This window comes from Panulirus ornatus, chromosome 61 (genome assembly GCF_036320965.1).
Source record: "Panulirus ornatus isolate Po-2019 chromosome 61, ASM3632096v1, whole genome shotgun sequence".
NCBI classification, from domain to species: Eukaryota; Metazoa; Arthropoda; class Malacostraca; order Decapoda; family Palinuridae; genus Panulirus; species Panulirus ornatus.
In genome coordinates, this window is record NC_092284.1 from 2654451 (window position 1) to 2667309 (window position 12859).

General features: G+C 40.4%; 1 protein-coding gene across 1 annotated transcript in view; it reads left to right on the forward strand.

Annotated features, from left to right (window-relative positions):
• The window catches only part of LOC139767484 (uncharacterized), a 52822-nt gene that overhangs the window by 20959 nt on the left and 19004 nt on the right, over positions 1–12859 (forward strand). Inside the window, 4 exon segments of the mRNA XM_071696907.1 lie at positions 3376–3561; positions 4743–6096; positions 6098–7527; positions 12044–12170. Coding sequence (XP_071553008.1) covers positions 3376–3561; positions 4743–6096; positions 6098–7527; positions 12044–12170 — 3097 coding nt within the window.

A 12859-nucleotide genomic window follows, 5' to 3' on the forward strand; every position in this document is an offset into this window, starting at 1 on the left:
TGATTGGTTCTCAGTGAATGTAGGTCTGCGGCAGGGGTGTGTGATGTCTCCATGGTTGTTTAATTTGTTTATGGATGGGGTTGTTAGGGAGGTGAATGCAAGAATTTTGGAAAGAGGGGCAAGTATGAAGTCTGTGGTGGATGAGAGAGCTTGGGAAGTGAGTCAGTTGTTGTTCGCTGATGATACAGCGCTGGTGGCTGATTCATGTGAGAAACTGCAGAAGCTGGTGACTGAGTTTGGTAAAGTGTGTGAAAGAAGAAAGTTGAGTAAATGTGAATATGAGCAAGGTTATTAGGTACAGTAGGGTTGAGGGTCAAGTCAATTGGGAGGTAAGTTTGAATGGAGCAAAACTGGAGGAAGTAAAGTGTTTTAGATATCTGGGAGTGGATCTGGCAGCGGATGGAACCATGGAAGCGGAAGTGGATCATAGGGTGGGGGAGGGGGCGAAAATCCTGGGAGCCTTGAAGAATGTGTGGAAGTCGAGAACATTATCTCGGAAAGCAAAAATGGGTATGTTTGAAGGAATAGTGGTTCCAACAATGTTGTATGATTGCGAGGCGTGGGCTATGGATAGAGTTGTGTGCAGGAGGGTGGATGTGCTGGAAATGAGATGTTTGAGGACAATGTGTGGTGTGAGGTGGTTTGATCGAGTAAGTAACGTAAGGGTAAGAGAGATGTGTGGAAATAAAAAGAGGGTGGTTGAGAGAGCAGAAGAGGGTGTTTTGAAATGGTTTGGGCACATGGAGAGAATGAGTGAGGAAAGATTGACCAAGAGGATATATGTGTCGGAGGTGGAGGGAACGAGGAGGAGTGGGAGACCAAATTGGAGGTGGAAAGATGGAGTGAAAAAGATTTTGAGTGATCGGGGCCTGAACATGCAGGAGGGTGAAAGGAGGGCAAGGAACAGAGTGAATTGGATCGATGTGGTATACCGGGGTTGACGTGCTGTCAGTGGATTGAATCAGGGCATGTGAAGCGTCTGGGGTAAACCATGGAAAGCTGTGTAGGTATCTATATTTGCGTGTGTGGAGTGTGTATATACATGTGTATGGGGGTGGGTTGGGCCATTTCTTTCGTCTGTTTCCTTGCGCTACCTCGCAAACGTGGGAGACAGCGACAAAGCAAAAAAGAAAAAAAAAATAAGAAAGAAATGAAAAATGAAAGCAAAGGAAAGCATTAGGGTTGATTTGGAAAAAGGTGGTGATTTTTTACATTATGCCCTAAAGAAAAGATTTAGAAGTCAGTTATCAGAGTGGCAGATCTAGTCAAAATGGTAGAATTGAGATAGGGATTTCTTGAAAGTTACATGTTGCAGGTTAAAAAGATGTGCTTGCTTTGCTGAAGGTATGTTGTAATCAAATTTGATATACATAGAACTCTTTCTTTTCATAAGTGTTGCCTTCCCGAGGAAACCCTGTTGGTTGCAAAATCGTAAATTTGGTTGGTAATGTAGTTAGGGATGGGGTTGCAGAATGACCCCATGCATTTTTTTGAATATTGGTTGAATTAGTGGTTTGAAGCTGCTTTGCTTTCCTTTTTAGTTAGTTAGCTTGGAGATCTCCTCTCAACTTAGGCTTCTTGTCATGTTCTTTGTCGCTCCAGATAGGCTGCTACAGCTCTGCAGGAGCTGATAGTTGTTCCTGTGAGAACTCCAGCAGTTTCATATTTTCTCTCAAGATCCTAGAAACCCACCCCCACCTACATCCTAGCCCAACATATGGTCCTAGAGACATCAGTGGAAAACTATGGAGGTCTTTCTCCATCTGTGGCTAAAGGCTTCAGGTGTTGATTATGGATGGCTGATCCTCTTCCGAGGTGTCCTTGAAAATGAGGGAATTGTGAAATTGTAAGTGCCAAAAGTCATGATCACTCGTAGAGGCATTGTCAATTGCTTGGAGGAAATTTCTGAAGTTGCTTCTGCTCAGGCATGAATTGAAACTTATAATTACCCCACGGTTCCATGCCTGCTGCATTGCCATGGTGGGGGGTTGCAGGAACATGACTGCCACAAATGGACATGCAAACTCATGGAAGGCTGTATAACATAGTGGATTAATAAGAAGGGGCCATGTTCATTGTAGTAAGGTTATGCTTGACTTGATGAAAAAAGGGAACTGTGGAAACAATCCTCAAGGAATATGGAGGTGACTTCAACTTATTTTTCATCTCCAGAAGACTGGCAGATGTTTTTGTATTCACTTCAAAGTATGGGGGTTCTCGATGATTATTTTTTGTTCACTTACCAGTTTTGTATTTTACACGTGTACATTATCATTAACATTCATAGAAAGATTTTATGCATATCACAGAGTCACATATTAAGATTGCAGAAGTCACACAGTTTTCCTAGAAAAGTAATTTTATACCAGTATAACTGAAAAAGATGGCAGGTGATATTAGATGGGCTTCTGCATTGGTGTATGGTTTCACAGGCATCTGATTTTTTTTATATGTTATTCTGTTAAGTTTGTTTGGTTGTTGATCAGCTTATAGGGCTCTTCAAAGTGGTCTGTAATTCACAACCATTTAGGGTGTATATTGTTGTTGGTATATTTTGATATCCAAAAGATGATTGTGAACAATTGAAGCCATGAATAGCAAACTCAAGGATGGCATGGGTTCTGTAGATGCAACTGAAAGATGAGTGTCTGATTGTAGTGACAGGTGAAATGCCACTGGATATAGAAGTCTTAGGAGTTGGGGCTAGGTGTATAATGGTAGTTAAAGGCAGGCCTCTGGGAGAAAAGCATGACAGAATGAGGAAATGCCTAGTAAGATTAATGCGTTGAGCATTAATGATGTAGGCCAGTGGAGAGAGCGAATGAGGGAAGAATGGCTAAGGGATCATGGTGTGTATCAATGAAATGAATGGGAACTAAATGAGGGAAAAAGTGAATATTATAGTTCAATGAAAGAATTGAAGGGAGTACATTTGTAATGGTCTCAATATGAGCATTCATGGAAGTCTGCCATGATTTGCACATGGAGTGGGTTCTGAATAGAGATGAGAGACAATAGACTGTGGATTGAGAAATGCTTATTGTAAATGAACTGAAAAATGTTCATACTGATCAACTGCTTGCTTAGGTCTGTTGGCAGGATTAGGGAAATAAACAGATTGGTAGCTAATTTTTTTCCTTAAGAAAGGCACCAGTGCTCACTTCAAGGTCATGCATGACGTGAAAAATGAAATAAGTGATAGTAGGTCTGCCTATGAAAGGAAGACATATTGGAGGAGTCAGAAAAGCCTAAGAATGGGATGATTTCTGTAGTTAAAGAAGGTGAGAAGCATGCATGGAGTTAGATAGGGAAAGCATATACTTTATATGATTGAAAATTTCTTTTTTTATGTTATTTAAAAGATATCTCCAACAGCTTTCGTCATGGGATCCTGCATGCTGTACCTCGCAGCAACCAGCAGCTTTTGGTAGAATTGCAGCATTTATTCAGCATGCTGTGCTTTACACACCGTACGTACGTGGCTCCTCTCGTGTTTCACAATAAATCCCGGCCAACTTGGTTTAGTCCAGGCATGCAGCAAGACTGCTCAGAATATCTCAGGTTTGTTAAATAAAGTTTTTGAGTTGTGTTTAGTGCTTATTGAATTTGTGTAAGGCAAGTAATACGAATATGATTAGATGGGTGATACAAAATGATTTTGTGCTGTAAAGATAGGTAGATGGGTGTTTGAAATGAAATGCCTGAGTAGATGTGGCTTGAGGGGGATTAATCTTATGAAGAATGACATCATCAGAGAAAGGTGTGGTAATGAGTTTGGTGTGACTAAAAGTCATCAGTGGTTTTCTGAAGTGTTTTAGGCATAAGATGGTAAATTAAGAGAGACTAACAAGGAAGATCTGTGTATTTAAAGTAGAGAGAGAGCAAGAGGGATTACTTATCTGTGTGAACGTGTGAAGAGAGATTGCCAAAAGACAGGGCTAGCATGTAGCACTCATGTACATTCTGCATGATAAATAATGCTGTTTCTCTCCGTTGCCATGAAATTTCCGTATTAATCTGTGTTTATTGCGAACTGACTTCATCCCTTGATCAAGTGTTTTTTAGATGGTTCTTTAATTGTCCCATGTATGCTTCTTAATTCTTTTGGTAGAATATTGTTAAGTCTTTCTATCTATCTTGCAGGGCTCTTGTATATTTTCACCTGATATTTTTAGATGTTTTGTCCTTGAGTGAAACTAAGCTAAAGGGTAGGAGAATAGATAGTTTTGGAATGTCCTGGGATAAAAATGTAGGGTTAGTGTGAGGTTCGTAGCAAAGGAGGGGATGGCACTGCTGCTGAAAGAGTTGTGGGATGGATGAAAGAGTGTAAAGATATGAACCTTGGCCTGAAGATTCCCTTTTTTCTTTGTTTCATTACAATGTGCCTTTGTTGATGGTAAAGATTCTAGTTATGGTCCTGGAAAACTTCTATCTCTTTGATTGTAAGTATCTGTGTGGCCCTTGCTCGAACTACTTGCTTGCTGTCTGCTAGTGACACTTTTAAAGAGAATTGATTAATCACTATTTATGTGTAATGTATAATGTATATTCATTAGTAAGTGCTTTGTTGACTGATGAGCTCTCTTATAACTTGTTAATGTCATTATTAGATGTTTGGTCATTGATTAGCTCTTTGTTATAACTTGGTAATTTCATTATAGGGTGTTTGTTATAACTTGGTAATTTCATTAGTAAGTGATATAATAGCTTTTTGTGATAACTGGGAATTAAATTATTTTCAGGCACTTGATGATAACCCTTCATGAAGAGGAGCGTGCAGGACAGACACTTCCTGAGTACCGAGAAAGGGTCATCATTGAGAGTGAAACAGCCAGCTTGGCTTCAGACCTTCAGCCCCTGCCATATGACTCAGCAACAGAGGATTTTGTGGATACAGATCAGACAGTTAAAGCTGAGGCTTGTGGAGATACTCAAGGCATTCTCCTTAGTCATGGGAGCTTGCCAAGAAAAGAATCCAGTTACGGAAATAATTATGTGTTCTGTGGGTCAGATAGGCATGTAGATCCGTTAGAAGGTACTCAGAATTCTGACAAGAAAAAGTTTGATGTTGCTATGCATGTCAGAGATTTTAAAGAGTATTTAGAAGGAGAGCCAATGGAAGGTGTTAATCAGATAGAAACAAGAACTCATGGTTCAGAGTCTAATAGAAAAGAAATGTTACAAGAATCTTCTGATGTAGACATGACAGAGGAATCTAATGAGGGGATGAAGTGTGTTAGAGGAACAAGTGATCGAGTTGTGGAAAATGTATCTGATGACAAGAATACAGGTGTTGGAGCACCTCGGGACAGTGAGGGTGGATCAGATGTGGTAGAAATGGAACTTCTTCCCGAAAATGTTCCCAAAATGATTAACTGTAAGCGAAAGCATAATATGACACCTGAGGGAGTTCATAGACAGACCTTAAAATCTCCCAAGGGAGATATGACATCCGACATTGATAATAGTTCAGATAGTGGAATCAGTGGCGACCTGGCTGAAGATGTTGAACTGCACATAAGTAGCCCTAACCCAAGCAGCCCATGTCAGAAGGAGGTGTTTACAAGCAACAGGGGTTTAACAATTGAAGAAGTAGTGACAGAAAATTCAAATAATGAGGACTCGGAAAATGAGTATTTTGTTAGTTTAGTTCACAAAGTCTTTGGTGGAAAGTTAGCAACTTGTATCAAGTGCCTACAGTGTAAAACTGAGTCCATACACAAAGATGTCTTTACAGATATTCATTTAGCGTTCCAAGACACTGACCGTTATAATGCTGCCAGTGCTATTAGAAGAAATCCAGATCGAATGTGTAGGCGAAAGCATCAACAGAACCCAGCTGATCTAAGTATTGAAGACATGATCACCAGTTACCTTACTTCTGAGAGGTTAACAGGAGAAAATCAATATGAATGTGAGAGGTGTGGTGGAAAACAAGATGCTGAGAGGTCCATTCAGATCCTAGAACCCCCAGAACATCTTATTCTAACCCAACTCAGATTTTACTATGACACTGCCAGAAGTCAGCGGCAGAAAGTGTTTACTAACGTAGAGTTTGGAGAAGAACTTTTGCTTCCTATTAAGTACTCAACACAGGGGATTTTTGGGTGACGATGTTACTAATAGGTGTGAAGGATCTGCTGGTGGTGTAACTGAGGTGTCTGCTGTTGCTGATGAAAACAGAAGGCCCACTGGAGAACCTGCGGAAACCACAAGTGGACTTAATTCTTTAGCTAGTAGTACATCCAGTAGACACATTTCACAGCCTAGTGTTAGTGTTTCAGGTGGAACTAATGTTGGAGCTAGTTGTAGCACCTACAGTGATCGTAATTCACAGTGTCATTGTGATGCAATTAGTGGAATGTACTCACATGGAAATAGTTCTACATATAATGGAAATGGTGAGGAGGCCTCTTGTAGTTCATATACTGGAAGTATTTCACAGCCTACGGGGAGTAGCGTACAAGTCACTTGTAGCAGTTCAGAGGCAAGCTGTAGCAACACCTCTCAGGCAAAATGCAGTGGTAGTAATTCACAGCCAGCCAGCAGTAGTGTTCAGGTGACCAGCAGCAGTTCCCAGGCAAGCAGTAGCAGTCCACGTGCTACTAGCAACAACTTGCAAGCTTCGAGTAGCACCTCCCAGGCAAGTTGCAGCATTTTACATGCTACCAGCAACAATTTGCAAGCTACGAGTAGCACCTCTCAGGCAAGTCGCAGCATTTTACATGCTACCAGCAACAGTTTGCAAACTTCAAGTAGCACCTCTCAGGCAAGCTGCAGCATTTTACATGCTACCAGCACCACTTCACAGGCAAGTTGTAGCACCTCAGAGGAACATTGCAGCAGTTCACAGGCAAGCAGCAGCAGTTATCGTAGCACCGAAGGAAGTTCAAAGGCTGGCAGAAAGAGTTCTGACAGTACCAGCAGTGGTGCAGAGGCTACCTTCAGTTCCAGCAGTGGTACTGAGGCTATCTCCAGTAGTTTACAAGCTGCCAGCAGCAGCTCCTGTGACTGTAGTAGTTCACAAAGAGGAAGTGTATCTGGGTCTAAAGACAGTTCGCATAATGGACGCAGTGTATCTAATATAAGCAGTTCATACAGTGCTTCACAGCCAAGCTGTAGTTACTCCACAGACTTTAATTCAGAAGCTAGTTGTAGCTATAGCAGTAGTGATAGTTCGCAGACTGACTTTGTAAACACAGTAGTAGATGACTCTCATTTGTTTAGTGGAAACAGTTTACCGTGTGACGACCAGTGGTCCAATCAGCAGAGTCCTCAACCAAGTTGCAGCTATACACCCACAACAAATCTACCAAAAGAAGATTCTGTAGAATATCCAATCAGCTCAGGATCATCAGATTGCATGACCTCTAAAGATGAATGCGAGGAAGAGCAAGAGGTGACATATGCACGCTACGCACTTTATGGGGTGGTGGTACATTCAGGCTTTTCATCTGAAGGAGGACACTACTACTGCTATGCTCGTAATTCCTCCATTGCATCCTTGCCAGAATCAGCTAGAGAAAGGTGCGTCCTTTTTGATCTGTTTAGATTAGGTTTTATTGTACTATAACATAAAAGAATAATTTTGTATGTGTCATTGCCATGCCTGCTATATAAGACATGATTAGAACAGAATTTTTGGTTTGCACTATCATTTAAGGCTTGTAGTTACTGGTACTTTGATCACTCACATTGTTAACTTTCTCCTCACGGTCTTACTTTTCATTTTTTGTTTATTACTTAACATTCTCCTTATGGTTTTACTTTTCATTTTTTGTTTATTACATGCCAGATTGATATATGAAAAACTTAGGGCCAAATGTTTTTGTGTCAGATCTGTATCTAGTATATGAACCATTAATAAAGTTATATGTATATGACTGATAATCCTTCATAAGTTTTGGATTTTGCACCATTTCATTATTACATTTTCGGCCATTTGCCCTTACTTTGGATTTCTTGCACATTCATGAGAAACATACAAACCAATTGTAGCATATTTAAGATATGTTTACAGTGCCACCTCAGCTTGCTAGTGCCAAGGCTTCGTATAAGCTTACGTGCTCATGCATGTTACATTCTATTCTCCCTGGTGGCAGGGAAGAAAGAATACTAACCATAGGTCTCCTGCATGTTGTACATGTTGACAGAGGGGTAGGAGTGGGGAGACTGGAATTCCTCTTTTCCTGTATGATTACTTTCTAGAAATGAGAACAGAATGAGGAAGGTGAGGGTATTTCATTGAAGGTTCAGTTCCTGATGCTAGCTTGTTGGGATAGAAAAGGCAAGCATGATTAAAGTTATATTCTGTGCTAGAGAAAGTTAGTACATTCTTTATTGTTAGTGCTGAACAAAACAAGAGTAAATATTATTAATGAAGATACATAGAGAGACAATAGAAGTAGAATATCTGAGAGGTATTTGTTTTGAGAAGTACGTAAATGTATGTTATTGAAAATGCTATTTTGGTGAATAATGATAGCGCAGGCCATATTCTTGTTTGTCCTGGTTGCAAAGCTTAGCTTTTACTCAAAAGGGTAGTGATTGCTTGATTAGTTTACTGGCGATGTACCTCTATATTGAGGTAAATTTTAAAAGATAGAATGCTCATTTCAGTGTGTGGGGAAATTAAGTTATTATTAATGTATCTTAGAATGCACGAAGTGCTGTGGTAGTGAGTGTCTCATCAGTCCACCATGGATTATTTTCATTCCATCTGCTACAGTCCTTTTTTCAGTTTCCTGTTCCCATATGACATTGGGTGTTTGAGACATGGTAACAGTTGTTGTAGGTACAGAGCAGGCTATTGTATGGCACCGGCTGTTCTAGGCACAGAACTGGCTATTCTGGGCACAAAATCGGTTGTCTTGTTTTGATGTATTATTTCCTCAGGTAAAGGATGAAGATTTCAATGTGTACATTGGAATGTGTCCACTGTTCTTAATGGTACCTCATTAATGCGAGAAATGGCCAATATGTATGAAAAAGAAATTTTTTTTTTTTTTTTTTTTTGTCGCTGTCTCCCACGTTTGCGAGGTAGCGCAAGGAAACAGACGAAAGAAATGGCCCAACCCACCCCCATACACATGTACATACATACGTCCACACACGCAAATATACATACCTACACAGCTTTCCATGGTTTACCCCAGACGCTTCACATGCCCCGATTCAATCCACTGGCAGCACGTCAACCCTGGTATACCACATCGCTCCAATTCACTCTATTCCTTGCCCTCCTTTCACCCTCCTGCATGTTCAGGCCCCGATCACACAAAATCTTTTTCACTCCATCTTTCCACCTCCAATTTGGTCTCCCTCTTCTCCTCGTTCCCTCCACCTCCGACACATATATCCTCTTGGTCAATCTTTCCTCGCTCATTCTCTCCATGTGCCCAAACCATTTCAAAACACCCTCTTCTGCTCTCTCAACCACGCTCTTTTTATTTCCACACCTCTCTTACCCTTACGTTACTTACTCGATCAAACCACCTCACACCACACATTGTCCTCAAACATCTCATTTCCAGCACATCCATCCTCCTGCGCACAACTCTATCCATAGCCCACACCTTGCAACCATACAACATTGTTGGAACCACTATTCCTTCAAACATACCCATTTTTGCTTTCTGAGATAATGTTCTCGACTTCCACACATTCTTCAAGGCTCCCAGAATTTTCGCCCCCTTCCCCACCCTATGATCCACTTCCGCTTCCATGGTTCCATCCGCTGCCAGATCCACTCCCAGATATCTAAAACACTTCACTTCTCCAGTTTTTCTCCATTCAAACTCACCTCCCAATTGACTTGACCCTCAACCCTACTGTACCTAATAACCTTGCTCTTATTCACATTTACTCTTAACTTTCTTCTTTCACACACTTTACCAAACTGTCACCAGCTTCTGCAGTTTCTCACATGAATCAGCCACCAGCGCTGTATCATCAGCGAACAACAACTGACTCACTTCCCAAGCTCTCTCATCCCCAACAGACTTCATACTTGCCCCTCTTTCCAAAACTCTTGCATTCACCTCCCTAACAACCCCGTCCATTAACAAATGAAAAAGAAATATGTTTAGATAATTATTAGCAAATATAACATTGTTTGATAGATCCCCATCCATTCTTGATTCCAGAAATGTCTGGCGTTCGGGTTGGAGGAGAGAAACTGCAAGTTCAGACATTTTATTTAATTTATTAATGGCTCTGTAGACATAAATGAGCTAACTTAATTCAGGGCATTTTGTGTGTTCAAAGACTAATTTTGTATGATTCTTCAGATCCGCTTAGTCCTGCAAGGACTTTCTAGACTTATTAAAGGCCTTCTCAGGAAAGGAGTGATGCTATTCCTTAAGCCAGGCCTCAATGTTCAGTAATGGATATGTCTTATGCCTAACAAATCACTGAGTACCAAAAGAGCTTCAACATGGGTGGTAAAATCTAGTGTAACAGGTCATGCAGTCTTGAAATTGGTTTACTGAAATAGTGTTAGAGGTCATTGCTTTTGCAAATCACGTGCAACAGCTGCAGCTCATGATTTAGAAAATTTTCGCAGTGGTGATAGTGTTCAGTTGTTTGAGAAAGAATATAAAACTTTTCTTTGTCTTTTCACACTGGGTGGGATTTATGCATTATGGTGTTGTGAATTATGGGGTTCCAGTGGAAAATGTACTGGATGGATTTCATACAGATTTTGGTATTTGATACAGATTTTTGTATTAGCACAAGATTCATTGAGCTGATTGAATTTTCACTTGCGCTGTTTTTAGTTATTATATTAGTCACCTTTTTTTGAAACTTCATACAACCCCTGGACTCCTTTTACGAGGTTCTTGCACCTCTGAGACTGTGCTGCATGCAGAAGCACGAAAGTTGTATAGTTTTTTAGCCAGCATGCCCTTGATGAGACAACTTTCCACCCATTGATGATAATACATCCTTGCTGAAGGTGACTTTTCACCCACAGTGTAAACTTTCCATGTCGAGTTAGGTGACATTGAATATCCTTTATGATAATTAGGCATTTGTAATGCAAGACTCAAGATACTGAATAGAAAACAGATTGAGAACTGTACCTGAAAGGATACTGTATGTTTTTCATCAATTAAGAGGTAGCATTGGGAGTTGCTATTTCATTATCATTGGACAGAAAGAAGTACAGCCTCATAATGACTTGACTCCTGAGGAGTGCAGCTTTAAAGTTGCAGGAGCCTTATAAGAGGGGTCCTCAGATTGTATGAGGATTTGATGTATTGCAGAATCTCCCAACCCCCTTCCCTCATCTGTCCTGAAGTAAGCAAATGGAAATCATGTTAGTACATATCATCTGCATATCAGAGCTGTTGTTCCAGAAGCTTCGGAAGACTTGGTAGATCGTATCTGGAGCTAAGATTTGAGAGATGGTGTGGAACCTACAGTTAAGAGACATTACACTAATTGTTAAGTAATTATGGATCATGCTATACCACAAAAGAGCATTTATGGTACTTAAAACTCTAGAAAAGATGTATTGGTCTATTGGTGCTTTCAGTCCTTTGATACAGCCCTTCAGATAGAAAGTAGTCTTTCATGTAATCATGTCCTGTATTTTGAATAGCATGTAGGAGTATGCTGCTGAGGAGGGAATGACCTTGTAACTGCAAATTAATTTATGCTCCAAATCCTTTGTTTCACACTATATTTCATTTATTTGTAATTACCAAGGGATCTCTTTCTAAGGGAGTCTAGGTGTTACCCAGGGCCTCTTTCTAGAGGCCCTTGCAGCCCAAGGCTGCACTGTTTCCTGTAGCCGGGAAATGTCTCCTCAGTAGTGATATATTCTTTAATGAGACAGTACTCCTAATGATACAGCCTCACCAAAGGTGACTTTTCACTCATGGTGTAACCTAATGCAAGAGTACGGCAATGTCTAATTACCATATAGTGTGGAAACTTAACAGTCTGCTGAAATTTGCTTTCTGCCATGTAACAAAGTGGCTGAAGCAAAGTGTCATAGGTAAATGTTTCATAACTAACTGGGTTTTTTGTGTATCAGGTATGGAGCACTTGGTGGATGGTACAACTTCAATGATGAAAGAGTGACCAATACCACATTTTCAGCCATCACCAACCTCACTCGAACTTTTAGCCGAGATACTGCATATCAGCTATTTTACAAAAAGGTAAATTTTTTTTTGTGTGTGTGTGATAATAAATTATGGGCACCTGACACTCTCACAGGTGAATAATTGATTTTGGTGACTGATATTAATGCTCTTGCTATTTTATTTCAAGAAACCATCAGCAGATGGTCCTAAGTTGCTCCCTGCTGTAATTATTTTCGGGATAGCTTTCAAAAAAACATCATCCAAGTGAAGGTCAGGTACTATTGAGTGTTGTCTTGTGAAGGCCTTCAAACAAGATTTTGTTTTTTAGTGGCTCGCTACCATTAGAACATGCAAGCTCATCTTGAGTACAAGTAATGCATGTTTCATTAATCTTTTGCTTTTATGGCATATATTATGTGCAATTAAAGAAAACTAATTTAGAGACAATGAAGTGTAGTTAAACCATGTCAGTGCTCCCCTCTTCATTGAACATTGAGAGGGTACCAAGCGTGTGCTCATTTATATGTATTTGAAACCACTAGTGAGAGGTGAGGCTTCTGACCAGAGGGTCTGGTCTGGTGCACAGACCCAGTGTGTAATGAATCTGTAGCAGTAGCATTACCACCAGTTAGGGCTACAGACAAGATGTTTTATCAAAGGTAAACCATCTTCGTGGTATCTGAGTTTAAAATTTGCACAACAGGTTAGGGGTTAGTCAGGGAATTTGTTTTTAAGCTTCCCGATGTTGTAGTTGGTAAGATTTC